Source organism: Heteronotia binoei, chromosome 21 (assembly GCF_032191835.1).
Source record: "Heteronotia binoei isolate CCM8104 ecotype False Entrance Well chromosome 21, APGP_CSIRO_Hbin_v1, whole genome shotgun sequence".
NCBI classification, from domain to species: domain Eukaryota; kingdom Metazoa; phylum Chordata; class Lepidosauria; order Squamata; family Gekkonidae; genus Heteronotia; species Heteronotia binoei.
In genome coordinates, this window is record NC_083243.1 from 68413496 (window position 1) to 68434985 (window position 21490).

The 21490-nt window shown below is 42.1% G+C and overlaps 1 protein-coding gene across 5 annotated transcripts in view; it reads left to right on the forward strand.

Annotated features, from left to right (window-relative positions):
* STXBP6 (syntaxin binding protein 6) overlaps positions 1-21490 on the forward strand; it is a 222748-nt gene that overhangs the window by 164549 nt on the left and 36709 nt on the right. For all 5 annotated transcript variants that reach the window (XM_060261556.1, XM_060261554.1, XM_060261555.1 and 2 more), the window contains exons 3-4: positions 13614-13744; positions 15450-15615. In XM_060261556.1, the coding sequence (XP_060117539.1) occupies positions 13614-13744; positions 15450-15615 (297 nt within the window). The remainder of the gene's footprint in view (positions 1-13613; positions 13745-15449; positions 15616-21490) is intronic.

Genomic DNA, 21490 nt, shown 5'->3' on the forward strand with positions numbered 1-21490 from the left:
GCAGCAGTTGCGTCTATCGGCATCGGAGCAAGAGATCAACCTCACTCAGCGCTCCCATTCTATGGGGTCGAGGCGTTGCAGTGAGAGCGACTCTGTCTCGGGGGTGGAGGTGTCGGCACCAATGGAACCGTTGGCACCGCTGGATCAGGTAAGAGGTCAGAGAGAGCTGGAACTGACCACCGTAGCTTGCCGCTTCCACCATGGGAGAAGCACCAGTGGCCTCCCTACGCCTATCCATACCCGCCGTACCAGTGGTACTCCCCTTGGGAGTTTGCAGACTGGGATCAGCAATCCGAGGCATCCCCTATATTGAGGCCTTCCCAGCGTTCTAGGCAATGTCCCTCGGCATTGATGTCCGTCCCACCCGAAAGACGTGGCGTGGTGGTGGAGGAAGTCCAGCCTAGGTCGTCAGTGTCGATCTGGTCACCCGTCAGAGAATCAACACTGGTGCTCAGAAGCATTCTTTGAGGAGAGAGTCTTCATCGTCAGACTCAGAGGTTGGTACCGACGATCCGGACAGGGCTTTGGAACCTTCGCCAGTGTCTCATACCACTGAGGATCTTCCCATTTCACCATCAGAGGATCTAAGACATATGGGGACCTGGTGAATAGGATGGCACTCTCCCTCTCTCCCCCGGTGACACAACCGCAACCCGTTGTAGATGACACCGTATTCGACATCATGCAGTGGGATACGTCTACAGCGGTTGCCCTGTCTGTTACAAAGGTCATCTTACAGGCGGTGAAGGAGCCCTGGGCGAAGCCTGCTTCTACACCTGTGTCATCAAGGCGGTTGGACCACATGTACCATGTCCAAGAGGCCAGTGCTGAATTTTTCTTCACGCATCCAAAGCCCAATTCAGTGGTCGTATCCTCCTCGTCAAAGGCCCGCAAGACGCACTCCTCTCCACCAGACAAGGAGGGAAAGAAACTGGACAACGTTGGGAGGAAGTTTTACTCTGCTGGGGCGCTGGGAGTAAAGGTATCTAACTATGCTGTGTGCATGGCTAGATACCAATACTCAGTATGGGAACAACTTTACCTCCCTCTTGTCTTCCCTGAGTGAGAAGAGGTCTGCTGCAAAGAAGTTGCAGAAGGAAGGCTTTGCTGTAGCCAAACAACAACTGGCTGCAGCAAAGCATATGGTGGACGTCTCAGCAAGAACCATTACTTCTGCTGTCTGCCTCCACCGCCACTCCTGGCTCAGGTCAACGGCCCTCCAGCAAGACACCAGGGCCTTTGTTGAAGATCTGCCCTTCGAGGGCGAAGGCCTCTTCAGCTCGACCACCGACAATGCACTCCAGGAAATGGATAAAAGCATAAAAACTTCCAGGAACCTGGGTGTCCCGGCATCTTCCAGAGCTATGAAACCAAAACAGTGGAACAAACCTTGGTCAAAGAAGCCATATCAAAAGTTCTCCCCAGAACAGCAGTGGAGACCTCACTCTGCCCAACCATACAGGGGGAACAATCGAAACCGCTACGCTTCTGCACAGACCACCGGCAAGTCTATTCCTGTCGGCCTGGGAGTCCATCTCTACGGACAGGTGGACGTTTTCCATCGTTGCGGAAGGCTACAAAATAGATTTTGCCCAGATTCCAAACCAATCTATGGTAATCCCCACACCCCCTTCCCCAGCTCTGCTGGAGGTGGTGAGCAACCTCCTACAGAAACACGCCATAGAACGGGTCCTGGTGAAGGCCAGGACGGGAGACTTCTACTCTCGTTACTTCCTGGTTCCCAAGCAGTACGGGGGTTTGAGACCAATCATGGACCATCGGAATCTGAACAAGTTTATTCTGTACCAGAAGTTCAGAATGTCCACTCAGCAAACAATTCTGCCCGTCATCGACCAAGGGGACTGGATGGCAACGCTGGACCTCAAGGATGCCTACTTCCACGTCAGCATCCATCCTGTGTTCAGACGTTTCTTTCAGTTTGCGGTAGGTTCTCAACACTTCCAGTTCAAGGCCCTTCCGTTCAACCAGTGTTTCAGCTCTGGGGGTATCCTCAGGTGGACGTCTTTGCCACAGCCAAGAACCAGAAGTGTCCTCTGTTCTGCTCCAGAGGGGGCTCAGATCCAGAGTCGTTGGGAGACGGTCTGCTGTTCCCGTGGGAAGGTCGGTTCCTATATCTGTTCCCACCTCTGCCACTATTGACAAGGGTGGTCAACAAGATCACAAGAGAGAGACCATGCTGCATCCTGGTGACTCCATGGTGGCCTCAACAGAACTGGTTCCCGATCTTGCTTCAACTGGCGAGGGGGGTCTTCTACCAGTTTCCAGCAGAACCAGATCTTCTGTCAGCTCAGGACAGTCATGTATTCCATCACAACGTGCCCCACCTGAAGCTGACAGCGTGGTTCATCGACCCTGTGAGTTCTCCAGCAGAGTCCAACACGTTTTCCTGAATAGCAGGAAGCTGTCTACCCGTGCTTCTTATGATAGGAAGTGGCGGAAGTTTCTTCAGTTTTTAGTTGATCCTAGTTTCGCCCCAGAGGGTGGGGCTGCCAGTTATTTTTGAGTTTTTGTTGTCTCTGGTAGATGCTGGCATTGTTTTTTCCTCCATTAAAGTTTATCTGGTGGCAGTATCTGCATTCCATGAACCAGTGGAGGGGCATTCAGTTTTTGCACACCCTCATTCTAAGAGATTTTTGAAGGGTTTGCTTAGACTTCATTCTCCTTCGAGATCACCCCCACAGTTGTGGGATTTGACTCTAGTGTTGGACAGGCTGACTCGGTGTCCTTTTGAGTCGATGGCCACATGCTTGTTACAGCTCCTATCTTGGAAGACTGCTTTTTTGGTAGCCATCACATCAGCACGCCGTGCAGGGGAGCTCACGGCTATGCCTTGTGACTACCCATATTTAGCTTTTCAGGAGTCTGGAGTATCCTTAGCTCCTGATATTTCCTTTCTCCCCAAAGTGGTTTCTCAGTTCCACCTTAACTTAGAAGTTTGGTTGCCCATGTTTTATCCTACACCTTCCTCGGATGAGGAACGTAGGTTGCATGCTTTAGATGTTAAGCGTGCCTTATTGTTTTTTTTTAGTCACTCCAAGAGTTTTTGTAAGGACCAGCATCTTTTTGTTTCTTATGCTGCTCCTAAGTTAGGTTCCAGAATCTCATCTCAGCGGCTTTCAAAATATCTCACTGAGACTATTAAACTGTGTTATTTGTTGGCTAAGAAGCCGTTACCTGGGCCTATTCGCGGACACTCTACAAGAGCGATGGCGATGTCGGTGGCGTTCCTGGAAGGCATTTCCCTGATGGACGTTTGCAAGGCTGCCACCTGGTCCTCTCCGCATGCCTTTATGAAGCACTACGCGCTGGATGTACATGCTCAACAGAGGACTCGTCTGGGAGCTGTGGTGCTGCAAGCTGTTTCTTCCGGTTGACCGTCTTCCTGCCTCCAGGTATGTCTTGCTTGCTAATCTCCCATGAATGTGAAGCACAGAGACCACGAAGAAGAGAGACAGGTTGCTTACCTGTAACTGTAGATCTTCGAGTGGTCATCTGTGCATTCACACTACCTACCCTCCTTTCCCACTGCTGATGGTCTCCCTCCAGTAGGGGCTTCCAGCGGTCAGGAAGGAACTGGCGGGATCCTCACACTGGCGCCGGCGAGCATGCACACTATGATGCCTGCACAAGCCCGTTGGTGCTGAGCGCAAAAAAATCCCTGGCTTTTTAGGTACCAATTCAGCTCTCTCTTGCTTCCTTCTTGCTTTGCTTCATAGAATCATAGAGTTGGAAGGGACCTCTGGGGTCATCTAGTCCAACCCCCTGAACAATGCAGGAAACTCACAGGTACCTCCCCCTAAAATCACAGGATCTCCATTGCTATCAGATGGCCATCTAGCCTCTGTTTAAAAACCTCCAAGGAAGGAGAGCCCACTATCTCCCAAGGAAGCCTGTTCCACTGAGGAACTGCTCTAATGGTCAGGAAGTTCTTCCCAATGTTGAGCTGAAAACTCTTTTGATTTAAGCTTTGCAAGGTTTGCTCAGTCATACAGCAGAGCTACTGAGCCAAGCATCTCTTCTGTCTACTGGCTGAGGCCCCTCCCCGTCCTGGTCCTCTGAGGAAGGAAGAAAAGAGCCAAAACTTCCTTTACCCAGTTCCCTGGATCCCATGGGAGAAATACAAAAAAAGAACCTTTAAGACTGAATGCTAACGTTTTAAGAATGCTTTGTTTTCGTCTGTGTCCTTTATAATGTTTATATCTCTGCTACCTAATCATAAACAGGTACACACATGGCCTGGCCCAACCCGGCATGGCTCAGCCCAACAAGGTCTCATTTATGTCATATTTGGCCCTCATAACAAATGAGTTTGACACCTAGACTTGCCAATCCCCAGGTCCCAGTAGGGGTTCTCCCGCTTTCCCAGACTCCTTCTCGGTCCCAGTCAGGTGGCCGGCAGGGGAAGCCCCGCCCCACAGCCACCATGTGCCTTTCCACCTCCGGAAACTTCAGACTCCACTTGGAAAAGCTTCCTATTGGGATGGTGTGTCTGTGTCTTTAAGGCTGAATGGGTGTGGGGTGGGGAGCAGGCAGAACAACATGGCTACTCCCAGTGGCTGTGAATGCAGCCCAAACCCTCCATTGGTTGCATAATGTTTTCAGAGGTCGTTTCCATAGGAAAGGTAAACTTGAACCTTTGGTTGCTCTGTGTTACTTTGAAGAAGTTGGAAGTTCAGCAACTCGTGAGTAGAGATGCTAATCCCCAGGTAGGAGCAGGCCCTCCCCCACTTCAGAGTCATCAGAAATGGGGGCGGGGGAGGGAAATATCTGCTGGGCACTTCATTATTCCCTATGGAGATTGATTCCCATAGGGTATAATGGATAATTGATCTGAGGGTATCAGTGGCTCTGGAGGGGCTGTCTTTTGAGGTAAAGGCACCAAATTTTCAGCATAGCATCTGATGACTCTCCTCAGTTTTATGAGCCCCAAAAGAAGTTGCCCCTATCCTTCATTATTTCTAATATAGGGAAGGCATTTAAAAGGTGTGCAGTTCCTTTAAATGTGATGGCCAGAACTCCCTTTGGAGTTCAATTGTTCTTGTCACAATTTTGCTTATAGCTGCACCCCCAATGTTTCCTGGCTGCACCTCCAAAGTCTCCTGGCTCCACCCCCAAAGCCCCCAGATATTTCTTTAATTGGACTTGGCAACCCTATCGACACCCCTGGTATATGGCCTATCATGTAAGAGGAGGAAGTCAAAATTAGGGTCAGTAAGCTATTTTAAGAACATCCAAGCATCTGGATTTAGGATGGGCACAAACTGGGAAAATGGTTACCCATTTAGTTGGGTTGCCCAATTTGTTGGTTCATGTTGATTCATTTTTTCTAATTTCCCAACCTGTTTTGTGGTTTGTTGGTTTGTTTGGTTTGGGAAGGTGTAAAACGCCCCCCCCCCAAGTGGGCTGGAGACACCAAACTTGCAGTGGACTCTCCTCTACCTGCTCTCTAAGTTTGGTGTGAATTGGATGGGGGAGGGCTGAGTTACAGCTTCCCAAAGCAGGTGCCCCCAGTAAACTACTCTCCTAGGAGTATGTCAAGCTGGAGAAAGAAAGGGAAACCATCCTGCAGCTTCCGGTCAGTTTTACTCCTCACTAATCAGCTGCTAGGTTTTTGGCTATCTAATGGGGGGGGGGGACTGACTTTGAAGCATCAGGACAGCTTTCCTTGATCAAGAAAATTACCAGACGCAGCAGGGGGATCAGAGGAGAGTGAAACTGACTAAAAGTGACAGTGCAGATTTTCCCAGCCCCCTGCCTCTTCTGGTCAGTTTCTCTCCCCGGAAGCTCCAAGAGGAATGAAACTGACCAGAGGTGACGGAGTGGCAGAATCACTCCAGGATGTCTGGAAAAATGAACCAAACATGAACCAAATGACACACCAAGAAAAAAAAAGCTGGTTCATTTTCCTGTTTGGGTGCCACAATGCGAACAAACAAACCACGAAATGGCCCATTTTGAGCATGAAGAATAATTCATGGTTTGGTTCATGACCATGCCTAGTCTGGACACTCACAAATGCTGTTTTGTTTTGTGCTGTAACATTATTGTTATCTTTATTACTAGCATTTTATTGTTGTATTGTTTTGGCCTATAGCTGTATTGATATGTCGAATGTACCCAACTGGAATTGCCACCCATGTTATATATTATTGCTTTAATGGTTTTATTATATTGTAATTATAGTTTTAATCTGTAAGCATTAATTGTTGAATCATGTTGTTCTCCACCCTGAGCCCACTCAAAGGAAAAGCCAATAAAAATAAATAAATAATACTATTTTTGTAAAAAACATTGTTAACATTTTAAAATAAATTTACCATTTAAAAATGTTAAAGTGCATTCAAAATATGTTGTTTTTTCATGGAAGGGAGTCCAGCTCTCATTATTATGGGAATAATCATTAGCAAATCTGTTTAGGTATAGAACAATGCCGTCTCTTTCAAGGTGAGTGAGGGAGGACAGGTCTCACCCTCTGAAGTATACTGCAATAGTAAGCCAAGGTGTTACAGTCATAAAAGTAGGGTACCTTCAATTACTATCTTTTAGTTATTTGTATCCCACCTGTGATCCTAATGGGGATCCAAAGAGGCTTATATAAATCTCCTCTCCTCAGTTTTTAAAATCCACAACAACCCTGTGAGGTATCCTAGGTTGAGTGTATGCTGGGCTGGATCTCAGGGAGCAGAGGGGACGTTTGCCCCGGGTGCCACCAGGGGGCACCAAATTGGATGCCACTCCAGGGCAGGCAGGAAGGGGGAGAAAGATCAGCTGCTTTTACCACCTCTCCACAAGGCGGGGAGGCAGCAAAGGAAGCCCTGTGTCTTCCCCCCCATTTTTTGAGTGGGGGCACCATTTTTTGGTTTTGCCCCTACTCAAAAAATATGTAGATCTGGTCCTGAGTGTATAACTGGCTTAAGCTCACCCAGTGAGCTTCCATGGCAGACTGTGGATTCAAACCTGGATTGCTCAGATCCTAGTCCAATACTTTACCCACTACAGTTCTAATGGGAGGAAGAACGTGGAGAGTTTTCCTCCCTCGTACTCTATTTTCCTTATAATATTTTTAACTAATAGCTTTGTATGGGAGAATGGCATATTATATCAACAAATGTCAGCTAATATGTTTCTAATACAGCACTGACCATTCTGTAATGACATCCCTCCTTTCACTGATAGTTGGTTAGATTGCTTTCTGTTTCCATAAATGATTGTGTTCACAAAATTGCACCTAGGGAGTTAAATGAGCCATACTATTGTGTTCTTTTTTTAAGCTATTATTCGTGCTGGGCAAAACAAATCTTAAATATCCATGAAACCTGCTGAATGAAAGGTTACTTCTGATTATCTTTCTTCCTGCTTTCCTTTTGGCAATACTGAAGAATGTTTCCTAATCCAAATTGTCTTTTTTGTGGGGGAGGGGGCTGTTATTCCACTCATGTCTCAAGCTCTTTCAGTATTAACATACCAAAAAAGACCATTTCAGCCCTTCCTAATGTCCCTGTCCTTTTATTTAGATATCCAAAAGCCATTCCCAAATTTAAATATGAAAGCAAACTGGGAAATATTTTCACTTATTAATTTTATTTATTTATCAGATTTATATCCTGCCCCCCCACCCCTGACAGGCTCAGGGCAGCTAACAACAGTTTAAAAACATTAGCAAACATATTAAAATTAGATCTATAAAAACATTTCAATATATATTAATGTGATCCTGGTTCTTTGTTTCCCCCTGCATTTGGTTTGGATCAATGGATTGGATCCACCAGGGCAATTCTCAGGGGGTGGATGGATGAAATTTCACCTGCAGGATTTCTCATTTCACACTGCCTCCTCTAAATATTGTTCCTGAGGCACCAACCTTCCTGGGGGCATTTTAAGGCTGCTGAAAGAGAAGGCAGGCAAAGTCATAACTCAGCATATGGAAATCCTTCCATCCACAGAAAACATTCCGTTGGATGATGGATCCAAGCCACTTTTTTGTATGTCAATCACTAAATTGGCAGTGTAGATAAACTCACACATCTCCCTGTATCCCCCCGTTCCTCCTTTTCTTGTGTTCTCCCATCTGCAGCTGTTTTGGAAATTTGATGCATAATTTAGATATAACAAAAAAATTATAGTTTGTACTGGGCAGGAGATGACTGAATTGGAGCTCATACAAGATCAGAAGGGACCATATGTATACATGGTCTGTTTTGTAATTCCAAACCAGTGTTGACAGAAGCACTAAGGCTTTTGTGTTGTCCAAATGAGCGCATGGTTACTTAAGCATCTGAGCAAGTATTCTCCCTGTTGTAAGAAAAATTATGATAGTTTTTGGTCAATACAAGAAGGCCATGTGGAACAAAATGAAGACAGCTCTTTAAGCCAGTAAAATTCATTGAATTACTACAAGACTGTGGTGTCATGTGACAGAACTTCAGGAAGTTTTAAGCATATTATTCTTTCTGGCTAATTTACACTTTAAGGAGGGGGGTAGTAGATAACTTAGATCAGAAACAAGTAAGAAGTAAATTAGACAAGAACTGTATTTTAGCCTTGGGAAGAAGTAGTAAAATTGCTAAGGAATAATAGTTGTTCTTCTGGTCCAGCCAATACAGTACTGCAGAAGAAGAGTCAGAATCACAATAAAAACTAAGAGGTGTTGAGGAACAAAACAAGACATTTGACCTATTACAATTTTTTTTTATTTATCTGCACTTTATAGAATGCAATGTTAATTACTCAGACTCTGTGGAAAGCCATTTTCTGTTGGTGATTTAATTTGTTATGATTTCTATTTGAGGTTTAATGTAATATGAGTAGTGAAAGTACCAGTTTGTATATGATAATTACATCATTGATCAATAGCATGGTCAGCTAAGCCTCCTCGTGGATCAAAGCTACCTATCCAACCGTTGTGGCCATCTTCAAAGGCCCTGCTTCAGGTGTCCCTGCCTTCTGAGATTTGGCAGGTGGCAACCCAGGAGAGGGTCTTCTCAGTAAAACCCTGGGACACTTGCCTGTCCCCTTCTGTTGTCATCTTCTACTAGAGGATGAAGACCTTTTCATTTTGTTTGGTATTTCCTCAGTGATCTTTTCTTCATCCCCAATGTTTTAAAACATTTCCCATATTTTGCACTTATTTTAAGCTTGATTTTTATTTGTTTTAATAATGTATTTGTGTGTTGGTTTTAATGGTTTTTAACTTGTAGTTTTAATGTATATGTTATAATTTGTTAGCTGCTTTGGCAGAAAAGTAGGATAAAAATCTCGTTAAATAAAAAGCCCTTCCTTCAGACTTATTTGCCCAATGGAAAGCACCATAGGATAGCAATTGTAATGCTGATCAGCAAAATAGTGTAGCATGAAAGAATTTCCTTCTGCAGTGCTACAGTTCCAATCCACTGAGTGCCTGTCTGCACATCTGCTCTTTAGTTTAAAAAAAAAAAAGTAAAATTATTCTCAGATCACCATCTCATTTATCCCTTAGAGACAGCAGTTTATAAGTCTAAAAACTGGAAGACCTGGTGACTAGAATGACTGTTCCAGAAAAGTATAATTAAAGCCATCCAGCCTGTCACCCCTCTTTGGTCCCTTAGTACTGTTGTATTTCTGGTGCTTCTGTAGAATGGGGAAAAGGACTTTGCTGTCTTTCAGCAGGGGGGCTCCACGCAGCTCTGAGCCATAGTATGAATCAAATGTTAATACTTTTTATGGAAAGGTATCCCTCTGATAAAACAAGAGCCAATTACATGAATGGTGGTAAAGCATAAACTTGATTTTGAAACCATGTTAGGGCTATTTTTTGCTCTGATGACTATTATAGGAAGAGTTTCAACATTTTCCCACCTCAAGCAGTTCTACATTCCCATCCCACTACACTAATATAATTTTGATTTCTTCTCAGATGTGCCTTATTTGTTTTGATGAACCCACTGTATAAGCCTAATCTTGATAGGGCTTTATATTTCCTTGATGAGTTATATCAGAAAATAAACTTAGATGCCATTATAGGTGACTATTCATAGCTAGCCATTTACTCATCTGAAATAGATGGCTTATAATAAAGTTCTGTACAAATTATCTTTGCTAAATAACTTGCCTCAGTTGACTATTGGTTTGTCGGCATTTCCCATATGCTGGGTCGCGACCCTGCACCAGTCCATGGAAGCCTCAATGCCGGGTTGCAAGAAAAGCCCTAGCTAGCCCTGCCCCCAGCAAAACATGAGCTCTTCTCTGCTTCCTTCCTTCCCCCATCTCTTTGTTGTGCAGAAAAAAGCTAAGCTAAGGCTGACACAGGCGTCAAAGCCTGATCTCCATTTTGATTCGTTCCATCCCCTAATGTCTGTATTGTGCTGAGAGAAACTGGCCTTGAAGACTCACACAGGCTTCAAAACCTGAGCTCCGTTTTGCTTCCTTCCATCCCCCAACATCTTTGTACTGTGAAGAGAGAAACTGGGCTTGAAGACTCTCACAGGCTTCAAAGCCTGAGCTCTGTTTTGCTTCCTTCCATCCCCCAACGTCTCTGTGTTGTGCAAAGAGGAGCTGGCCTTGAAGACTCACACAGGCTTCAAAGTCTGAACTCCGTTTTGCTTTCCTCCATCCCCCAACATCTCTGTGTTGTGCAGAGGGGAGCTGGGCTTGGAGACTCTCACAGGCTTCAAATCCTGAGCTCCATTTTCCTTCCTTCCATCCCCTAATGTCTGTGTTATGCAGAGAGGAGATGGGCTTGAAGACTGACAAAGGCTTCAAAGCATGAGCTCTGCTCTGTTTCCTTTCATCCCCTATCTCTGTGTTATGCAGAAAGGGACTGGGCTGCCTCTCCTTCCTTCTCCCCCTGCCCGCGTTTGAGAGAAAAGCTGGAATCCACTGGCACTTTAGACCCATGAAGTGTTCTTCAAGGTATGAGCTTTCATGTGCCTTGCAGTATGTTCTTTTGAAGAGATTTTCCTGGGAGGCCTGGGGCGGCAAAGAAGGGGGGATGTTTTTTTTTCAGCCAGGAGGGGCAGGGAGTGGGCATTCCAATAGCTATTTTTTACCAAACAACCCCTGGGCAGAATTCTTGCTGGATGGGGTCATCTGATGGTAAGTACGGCTTTTTTTCCTTTGTACTTTGTTCTTTCTTTCCCTGCAAGTGATGCTCTGTCTGTATTCTTGGTGCTGGGGTGGGGAGGGGCAACAGTGGGAGGGCTTCTAGTGCCCTGGCCCCACTGGTGGACATTCTGGTACTTTTTGGGCACTGTGTGAGAGAATTTTGGACTGGATGGTCCACTGGCCTGATCCAGCATGACTTCTCTTATGTTCTTTCTTTCCATGTCTTTCTTTCCCTTTCTTTCTTGTTCAAGTAAAGTGGTTGAGTCTATTACACATATACTTCTACACTGTGAATATTATCAAGAAGAACGAAAGATTCAAAATACTTGTTCCACTGCTCTCCACTTTTAACCCATTACAGTACAATATTATATTGACCTCAACCCTGAAATTCTTCAGATATACCTTTTAGAAGATAGTCAGAAATTTGTATCTTATGCGGTAGCAAAATTTTGTGTGTTAGCACTCAGAAAGCAAAACTGCCTGACTAAGGAAAGGTCAAAATCTGTAAAATGAATCAGACTTCTAAAAATTTCTTTTTTACACGTGATTCTACTTTTTATGTATCAATTCAATCTTAAATTTGAAAACTGGCTTTTTTATCTGTTTTCAATCTTACTGGTCTTTTGACTGTAATAGACTTGATTGATTCATTGAATTACAATAATTCATCATAAGCAGGAATAATTTTTTTCAAGAAAAGTGTGGCAGTTATGTGTGTATGCATCTCAAATTCAAATGAATTTAAATCAGCCAAAAGCTGAAAAATAAAACATTTAGGACAAAATATACCAAATTAATTGGAACAAAATGCTTCAGCACTATATGCATTACACATTTGTATGGGTTGTGAGTATTTAATCAGTTTATATATGCTATGCACACTTAAGTGTTTAAAAATGTTTACTTTTCAAAGATATCATTTATATTTTCATACAAAAGATACACGTTGCTGGATATTGTTCTATTATATAACAGTTATTTGCAGCTGGATAGATTGTGAATTATTGCAGTACCACATGGAATATCACAATATCCAACCATATTTGGATGTAGTCCTTGTAACTGAGAAGATGATAAAGAAAGTCTAGAATTTTTTCACAGGTACTGCATTTGGTGACCAGGTGCTGAAAGCATTTCTTTTAAATTCTGGGCACTTAATAAGTCCGTGGCGCAGAGTGGTAAAACAGCAGTACTGTGGTCTGAACTACCTGCTCATGACCTGAGTTCAATTCCGGCGGAAGCTGGATTCAGGTAGCCGGCCCAAGGTTGACTCAGCCTTCCTTCCGAGGTTGGTAAAATGAGTGCCCAGCTTGCTGGGGGGAAAGTGTAAAAGACTGGGGAAGGCAATGGCAAACCACCCTGTAAAAAGTCTGCCGTGAAAGCGTTGCGAAAGCAACATCACCCCAGAGTCGGAAACGACTGGTGCTTGCACAGGGGGAACTTCCTTTTTTTCTTTTTCCTGGTATAGAGGCTGCTTTTTATAAAAACAAAATTTCTCTTAAAATACTATATGACTGGTTATTAGTAGTTCATAACAGCAAGTGCGTACTCATAATTCTTACAGGGTTTTTAATTTTATTGAATATTTTAAATGGTTACTGTACAGAGAATCTATGAAACTATAAAGAACCTCTGTACATGTCAAAGGAATAGGCAGAAGGACTCCTAGCAAAGATCCTTGAAGCTAAACAGTCTGTGAAGAGCTTGTGATTTCCCTTTGTGCTGCACAACATGTACTTTTACAGCTGTGTTACAAAAATAAAATCCTTCAGATGGCAAAAGTTTTCAGTTTTCAAAATGGCCATGGCCTGTGCAAGATACCTTTTGTACTTATGATAGATGCTTGGGAATCCCACTTCTCCTCACACTGCATGAGACAAGTTTAGGGGACTTGTTTAAGTGAGATTCAAAGCATGGTGAGGAGCTGTGGCTGGAGAATTGTGATGTCCTCATCAAAAATGTAACCCAAAGGGAAGATGTCTGGGCTGAGAGTAATGGGACAAAGTTGACTGGGCAAAAGCTGATTTTGCTATAAATTATTTTGTTGTAATTCCACGGAATAAGAATCACCAAAAGTGAATGTCTGTATTCAGCACAACATGGCGGTGCTTATCATTTTAAATTTTATGCTGTATTAGGCCAACCAAGATTCAGAATTCTTTAAATGGGTTTTCATGTAATGCAGAACTCTACAAGAAAAAAATAATTTTAATGAACTAACCTAGGTTTCAGTGATCAGAACTTTAAGGTGCATTATTGCCATTCTTTAAAAAAAATTACTGCTTTTGTTTTTTGTTGTATTTTGTCTCACTGTTCCAGTTTGCTGTGCCACTATTACCTAAAATATGCTGAAAACATTTAGTTAGTTGTATGTTGAAGGAGGAATCTGCTGTCATTAACTATTGGATTGGGAAAGTGTCAGCTTTGTAACAAAGATTGGTTCAAGCATGTGTGCAGCCATGGAACTCTTTGTTTGCTCATGCAAGGCCTTCTTTGTATTATGTTTACAGTGACAAACAAGAAACCTGCACAAGCATCTATTACAAAAGTCAAGCAGTTTGAAGGTTCTACATCATTTGTGCGAAGGTCACAGTGGATGCTTGAACAACTTCGCCAGGTTAATGGTATAGACCCTCATCGAGTAAGTATAATTATACCTTCGTTGGGCAGGGGGGGCGGGGGTCATTTGTTCCTCATTCCTGTGGTGTATGATGAGTGAAGATGGCTACCATTAATCTTATGTCCTTGCAAATTCTCCTGTTTCTGTTAGGTTTTTTTTACCCAGGTAATTATATAAATACTTTAGAATGTCTCCTTCAGTTTTGTAGTATCCAAAATCCCTGCTCCAGTTTTTCAGTATACTTTCTCTGTGTTACTAGATTTCACTACATTTCTCCATCTTCAGTTTTGCTTGACAAAACAAAAAACCTCCCATCTCGGTTTTCAGTTTTTATGGGCCTTTATTTTTATTGATTGGCTACTAGTAGCTTCTAATTTGTAACAATCCATGCTACTACTTTGTCATTATATTTTGGAGCATAATGCCCAGTGCAAGAAAACTCCCTGTTTAAGTGTTTCTCATTATTCCACTTGAAGTTTTCCATGCTGGAAACACAGTTACCCTGAAAAAGTAATGATGCCTGCCCTAGGGATGCTACATATTTTTCAGTGAGCCTGTTTAGGAGACAAGTTTACCTAAACTCATGATCATACTGTGACCTAATCTGGGATATGTTCAGATTGCATTGAGCAACTAACAGCTACCAAACACATTTACAGCTGCCTGTTGGTCAGAAGCTTGCAGCTAATCAGGAAATCTTATACATCCCACCCCTTCAGCAAAACAGTTAAACAGTGAAATGAATTCTTCCCTCCTGCACAAGCTGAGCAGGGACAGAAACAAAAGGGAAGCATACCTGGGAGTTGACTCCTTATTTCCCACCACCACCAAAAAGAAAAACTTTGCTGGGCACAGAGCAGAATTTTCCACTCAGGAAATCAGAAGACTCCCAGATGATCCCTCTTCAGCAGGTGGTCAGCTTCTGATTACTGTAAGTAGCCAGTTCCTGCAGATACCCACAAACAAGTTGTGAACAGCTCAACAGCCCTGCAGTTAATTAACTACCTAATAACCACTGGTGGACTAGCAGTGATATGACTTAACAAGTGTTCAATCATCCCTTGTCTGACCATTTATATCTACAAAGATTTAAGAAGATGAAGAGAATGGTTTTAATCCCCCCGCTTACAATCACCTTTCCACTCCCCTCCTCAAAACAGACACCGTGTGAGATAGATGGGACTGAGAGAGCTCTGACAGAAACTGCTGTTGAGAGAACAGGTCTGCTGTGGCTGACCAGCAGCTTTATGTGAAGGAGTGGAGAATCAAACAGTTCTCCCAAATGAGAGACTGCACACTTAACAGCTTCACCAAACTGGCTGTTGCAATACACTGGCTTTCTAATCAATGTACCCTCCCAGAAAACAGTAAGAGTAGCACACTTTCTTACCGTATATAGATAGGACCGTCTCCCTGCTTCCAGGTACAGCAACTGACAGGGTATGTCCTTATGACTGGACAAACTGCTGTTACAGAGTCAAGTCTGATGGCCCCAGTGAGTCACCCACTCCCAAATCTGCTGCTGAATTTCAGTGTTCTCTGGAGTTCATTGACCAGTTACAGACTGGATGAAAGGAAATAAAAAATTCAGAGTACCAGGAGTTTGATATAGAAATAGTTAAACAATTTACAGAATATTTTGAAATTTGTTTTTTCATTAACATTTTGAAGATTATGCAGCTTTGTAAGATTAACGTAATTAAAATAATTATATTATTCTTTCTAGGAGTCCCCTGAATTTGATTTATTATTTGAAAATGCTTTTGACCAATGGATAGCAAGTACAGCCTCTGAAAAATGTACGTTCTTTCAAATTCTCCATCACACCTGTCAGCGGTACCTCACAGACAAAAAACCAGAATTTATCAATTGCCAATCTAAAATTATTGGAGGTAAGTTATATGTGCTTTGAATGTATGGTCCAAAATAACTTGAGTTTATCACTTGAAGAATCTAAATTGCTTTGTTTAAAAAAAATTGACCTGCCTGCACTGAAGTATAACAGTGGTGATTCATGTGAAACAAGTAAAAATTGTGTGTGTTCTTAAGATCATCTGGAATCCTTATTTGCCAGAATTCTTTCTTAATAATTATACTCCCTCATGATGCAAGTTGTAGTTTACCTTAGCAGAAATATTCCTGATTTTAATCTGCCATGCCTTAGTCAATGCTTAAGAATGCTACCTCTAGTTGGAGTGTCACTTATTCCAGATATTTATTTAGAAGTCTGAAAATGTAATTATTTTCCCTACTGATTCTGTTTTTTTCCCATTTAGCAAACATTGATTTGTTGGTGTTTCTTAAAAAAACTAAGTTAGAATGGTTGTTGAACAAAAGCTACTTCCATTTAGGAAGTATTTATGTCATGCAAAAGCATATCCATTTTTGTTCCAGTATTACTGAAGTCAGTAAAGTCATGAGGGTAGCAGGGGGAGGAGGAGGAGCAGACAACAGTTTTCTACTCCCTTGGAGCCAAATTCAGGAGCATTGAATGCTATGGCAAATTAGAACTTAAGGTTGTCATAACCAGGAAGCTTCTAATCATGCACTCTAAACAAGCACAGCAACAAGTTAGATTCATGTCCGTCACAAACAAATGGTTGTACCCTGTGAATACAGTAATTGTATACATAAAAAACCAAATTCTTCAGAGTAGCTGAGGGTAGTGCACATGGTTTGATGTTTCTCCATCTTTGATTTCAAGAAGGAGACCACATCATCCACTTTGAAAGAATTGAAGTCCTTTCTACGGTCTCACATTATCATACCCGCCTGAACAGAGAAGCTATTGAGATTTACAAACACCAGCACAATTTTAAGAGAAAGGAAGAAGGCATTTTCATCCACCAATCTTGGCACCCAGCTCTGCAAAACACCCTACAGACTATAAATTGCAGAAAGTCACAGAACAATCAGCACAGTCAACAACCGTCTTCCTTATCTTCACACCCCTTCCAACCCTCCCAGCAATTAACACAGAACAATGGGCACATTCAACAGCCAGTTTCCTTATCACTACCCTTCCAGGAAGCCCCACCAAACAATGGGCACATCCACAAACCAATTGTCCTTTCACCACACCCCCTCCAGCCTATAAATAGCAGCTCTCCAGCAGCCCTGGCCCCACTCAATGCACAACAGCCACGAAGGTCAGAGCGCCTGCTCCGGCTGCAACGCCACTGAGGATGTTCTCCGCAGCTGAGAACAAAACATCTGGAAGGAAAACTTTCTCCAGTAGAACACGGTACTTGAGCCCGAAAGATTCTACAAACCCTAATGATGTTACCAGCCGTGAAAACCTGAAATCTTTGATAAAAAACCAAATGTTTTTTAAACTATACTAGATGCTTTGAAGAAGCCAGTTCAAAATGTGGAACAGAAGTGTATTCGTAATTTGAATGAAGGCAATATCAGAGTTAAAAACCAACAGTGATTCTTTGTTATTCAAGTTAGCCTCCAGGATGTCCTGGATAAACATAATTGTAATAAGGTCAGAAGTGAACTAGCAAAACAGCCATTATGTGCCCAGCAATGGCTCCCTGCCTTATTGTTTAAAAGCTGGTATGTGATGTGTGGGAACCATGACTGGAAGGTTGATGCTACCATCTACATTTCTTGAGGCCAATAAGGAATCTGGAAGTACAGTAAAACTAGAGACACATTTATTTCTCCAAGCTAATTCCCTACAGAAAACTGCTTTTGCAAATTTGGGATTCTGACAGAGAAAGCAGGGTGAGATGCTGAAAATAGCTTTTATTTCAGAAAGTGAGCGTGGGCCTATTGTGTGATTATTATTTTTTAAGATTGGCCTCATGATGTGATCAGGATCTTTCTTTTCCTCCACAATGTTTTTCTAATCCCACCAGTGAATAATTAAGTCTTAATTGACTTTGTTGAAATAGGTACCAACAGAAATTCAGGATTTCCTGCTCTTTTTATATTGTGAGGTCACAATATAAATATAATTTATTTTTAGCCTTAACTGCTTCATTTCCCTCTAATTTAAACTGAAGCTACATTATAGGTTACAAAAAGTGTTCAGTTCAGTATTCCAGATAACTTTTTAGAAGTGAAAATTCTGAAATACATCCTCACTCAATGTGTGCATCAGCCATATTGTTTTTAAATTCAGAAGGAGAGATGAGATTGGTCATTTGATGAGCCAGTGAGATTTAACGGATAGAATTTTGGAAACCATTCCAGTGCATCCATTAACTTAAGTAAGTAGTTTTACAGAAGTTGCCATTTTCATCTCTAATTCGCTTTTTTAAAAAACATAGTGGTGGTGATTCCGTATGCATATCTAAACAGTTCGGCTGTTAAATTGTAACCATTGCAAGAGCATTCATGGCCAAGGCATCTTTCATGGACATTATGGCTGGAATCACAGGCTGTGGTGATCAACTTCTAAAGAATGAGTTTCATGGTTTTTTAATTGATAGTGGCAAAATGCACACTCCAATCTATAGTAGCTGTTTTCTTCATCCATGAGCAGCATTTTCTGCATGCTATTGAGGAATCATTGGCATTAAGCAAGGAACATCTGCTTGAAACACAGTAGTTATCAGAGAATGGGTGGGCTTATGTGCACTCAGGCATTGATTAATCCTTAAATAAAAGACCAAAATTGTTTTTAGACCATTGCTGCTGGTAGTCAAGTAAACATTTCAGTATGCTTTCACCATGGTGGAAAAATTTATATATTTTCTTTGAGTACATTTCAGCCCAACATTCTTCAGAGTAGCTGAGGGTAGTGCACATGGTTTGATGTTTCTCCATTTTATCTTTACAACAATCCTGTGAGGGTAAGTCAAAGTGAGAGGGTGTGACTTGCCCACAGTCACCCAGTAAGTTCAGAGTAAGCTGGGTTTGAACCTCGGTATTCCCACTCCAGGCACTTTTCACCACTGCACCTCAGAGGTTTTCTGAACCTTCAAATTTAGAATAGTTTTCATGTTGCATGCAAATCATGCCAGAGGAATTTACTACAAAATAAAGCTTAAATTTTTGATGTTTATGAATCCATGTGGCATTTTTCTGAAATTAAAGTTATGGTACCCTCAGTGTTGCATCCTATCAAGAAGCTACAATTATTGGAAATGGCACTCTGAAATGTATAAAACATTGATATTTTTTCTTTGATTAATATGCTAAAGTTTATGAGTTCAGTTAAGTTGGCGCTCTCTTGCTTATTTCTTGCTTTTGCTACATGTGCCTGTTTGAACCATGTATCTTACCCAACTCATAACTGAAGCATTGCTGTTGCAGTATCTGATTCTATTTCAGCTAGTTGTTGTCATTTAATTATTCTCCGCTGAATACATTCATGGAATCATTTTTAACTCTTAAGCAAAAATAAAAAATAGCTGCAGCTTCTGCACATTTCAGAAAGAAACATTTTTGCAGCTATATTTAATATTATAGCAAGGGAACTGTAAATCTTCATTAAGCTGTTAAGCCATGAACAAATGTAGAATTTGACCATTCCGGCAAATAGAAAGTCAAACTGGTGCACCCAATTATTTTGCTTTACTGCTCTTCTAAGAAGTCTCATGATCTGTGTGCATCCAGAGTTACCATATGGACAGATGCAACAGTTCATGTGGATAAATGCTTATGAAAGTATAGAAGGTAAGCCTGGATCTCCTTTTTCAGTATTTTCATCAGTTACTTAACACCAGCACCGGGTGCAGAAAAATGCCTTTGAATCCAACATACAGTTTTTAAATACCTTACGAACCTAGAACTGTAAGCTGATATTTTAACTAGCAGAGCATCAGCATCAGTGGTCAGATTATCCCCCTCATGGGGCAGAAGAAGGATGCCTTGGGTAGTCTCATTAGACAAGAAATCTAAGACACATTCTTCTTCAGACTTGGAAATGCTCCCCATTAAAGTTTGTAAAGAAAGTTAAGAAGTCTTGATTTTTTAAAAAAGTGATTCTTTTGTTTTGGAGGACTTGTTGGAAAACCTTGAAATAGCCTCCAGACTGTGAAAATAAATTTAAGATTGAAGGGAGTTTGGTGGTTACTCTCTCAAGATAATGCATGGCAACAAGCCCGAAGCTGGTCCTATGCTTGAAACATAATGGAAAATGATGAAGGTTTCCTGCCCTGAAGACTTCTACAGAAGTGTTCTCTTCACTGATATGTAGTTTATCAGAATCTGCTGAACACAGGGAAGCTGTCTTATAGTGAATTAGACCCTTGGGTTCATCAGAGTCAGTACTGTCTACTCAGAATGGAAAGAGGCTCTCCAGAGTTTCAGACAGAGGTCTTTCACATTACTTAATGCCAGATCCTCTGACTGGAGATGCCAGGGATTGAGCCCAGCAGATGCTCTAGCACTGATCCATTACCCTTTCCCATAGTTACGATTTTGTCATGAAAACCCAAATAAAATTCAATACAAAATATTTAGATTAATAACTATAAGCAGAAATATGTAATTTAGAGACAATGTCATTTTCAAAAATATTCTTCCCAGTGTTCAAAGTATGGTCAGAGTTTATTTTATTTCTGTTTTATGGTTTTCTTTTTTTATGTTGATAAATCCTTCAACCTTAGTAAATGTTTCAGCAATTACTGTTAGGTCTCTAGAAATTACCAAAGTTAGAAATCTCTGTCCAAAATAAGCTAGTTCAGCCACTGTTGCCAGATTACTGGAACCCATGCAGGACAGTATCAGGTCATGGTTAAGAGTTAATTTATTTTCCTTATTTGATGCTAGCTAGAACATTCATTCCCCCCTTCCAAATGCACTTTGAAGAAGTGCCTTTTTCACTAGTATTGGTTCAGTAAAGCCAATGTGCAAGTTGCTGTAGAACAGAACTGCTGACACCTGCAGGCAAACACTGGAATAGCAAAAGTCTATGAGGGGAGAAGAGGATGGAAGGAATGAGTGCTAAGGAGCTAAAAGATGATCTGGGGATTCTGCAGTGGACAGTGTGCACTCTTCTCTGTTTCAAGCATTCAGTTTGCCAAATCAATTAAAAGGAGCCAGTGGTTGAGCTCTGAGCTTCTTGAAAAATAAGTAATTGTATCTTTGCCTTCTGTAACCTTTTTTTCCCTGGACAGGTGACTGGAGTTACTAATGGATTATCCAATTTTGATTCCTTGGAGAGTATTTTGCTACTAAGATAGTTGTAATTAGTCATTTGCTTTTCTTCAAGTACTGGTTGAGATTAGCAAGGTGTTCTATAAATTATCCTCATGGTGTCAGTAGTAGGTAAGCTCGAACTTTGGTGAGTTCAGGATACCTTATAATGACTAGTTGCAAATATGATACTGATGTATTGTTAATAGACTGATCAGCAAGCCATTCCCCAGAGTTGGGGTGGGCGGGCAGGGAGCTGTACAGCAGTGCTTACATGCATTCTGCACTCAGGCATCCTTGTTCTCTTCTATCTACTGTACAGACATAATTATTGGCTGGTTGGTTGCGTCAGAGCCGGCTGAAGTTAAATCAATCTAAGATGGAAATACTGTGCCTGGATCCGGTGGGGGGGGGCAGGGAGTGGGATCAGGCTCCCACCCTTCAATGGTACTCCATTAACACCATCGATAGAGGTGAAGAGTTTTGGGGTAGTCCTGGATGCCAGGACCGCCTTTTTCCATCTGAGGCGAGCCCAGCAGCTGGCCCCCTATCTGGCACCCCATGATTTAGCTACAGTGATTCATACAACGGTCACCTCCAGATTTGACTGTTGTAACTCTCTCTACATGGGACTAGCCTTGACTCTGCTCCAGAAACTCCAGCAGATGCAGA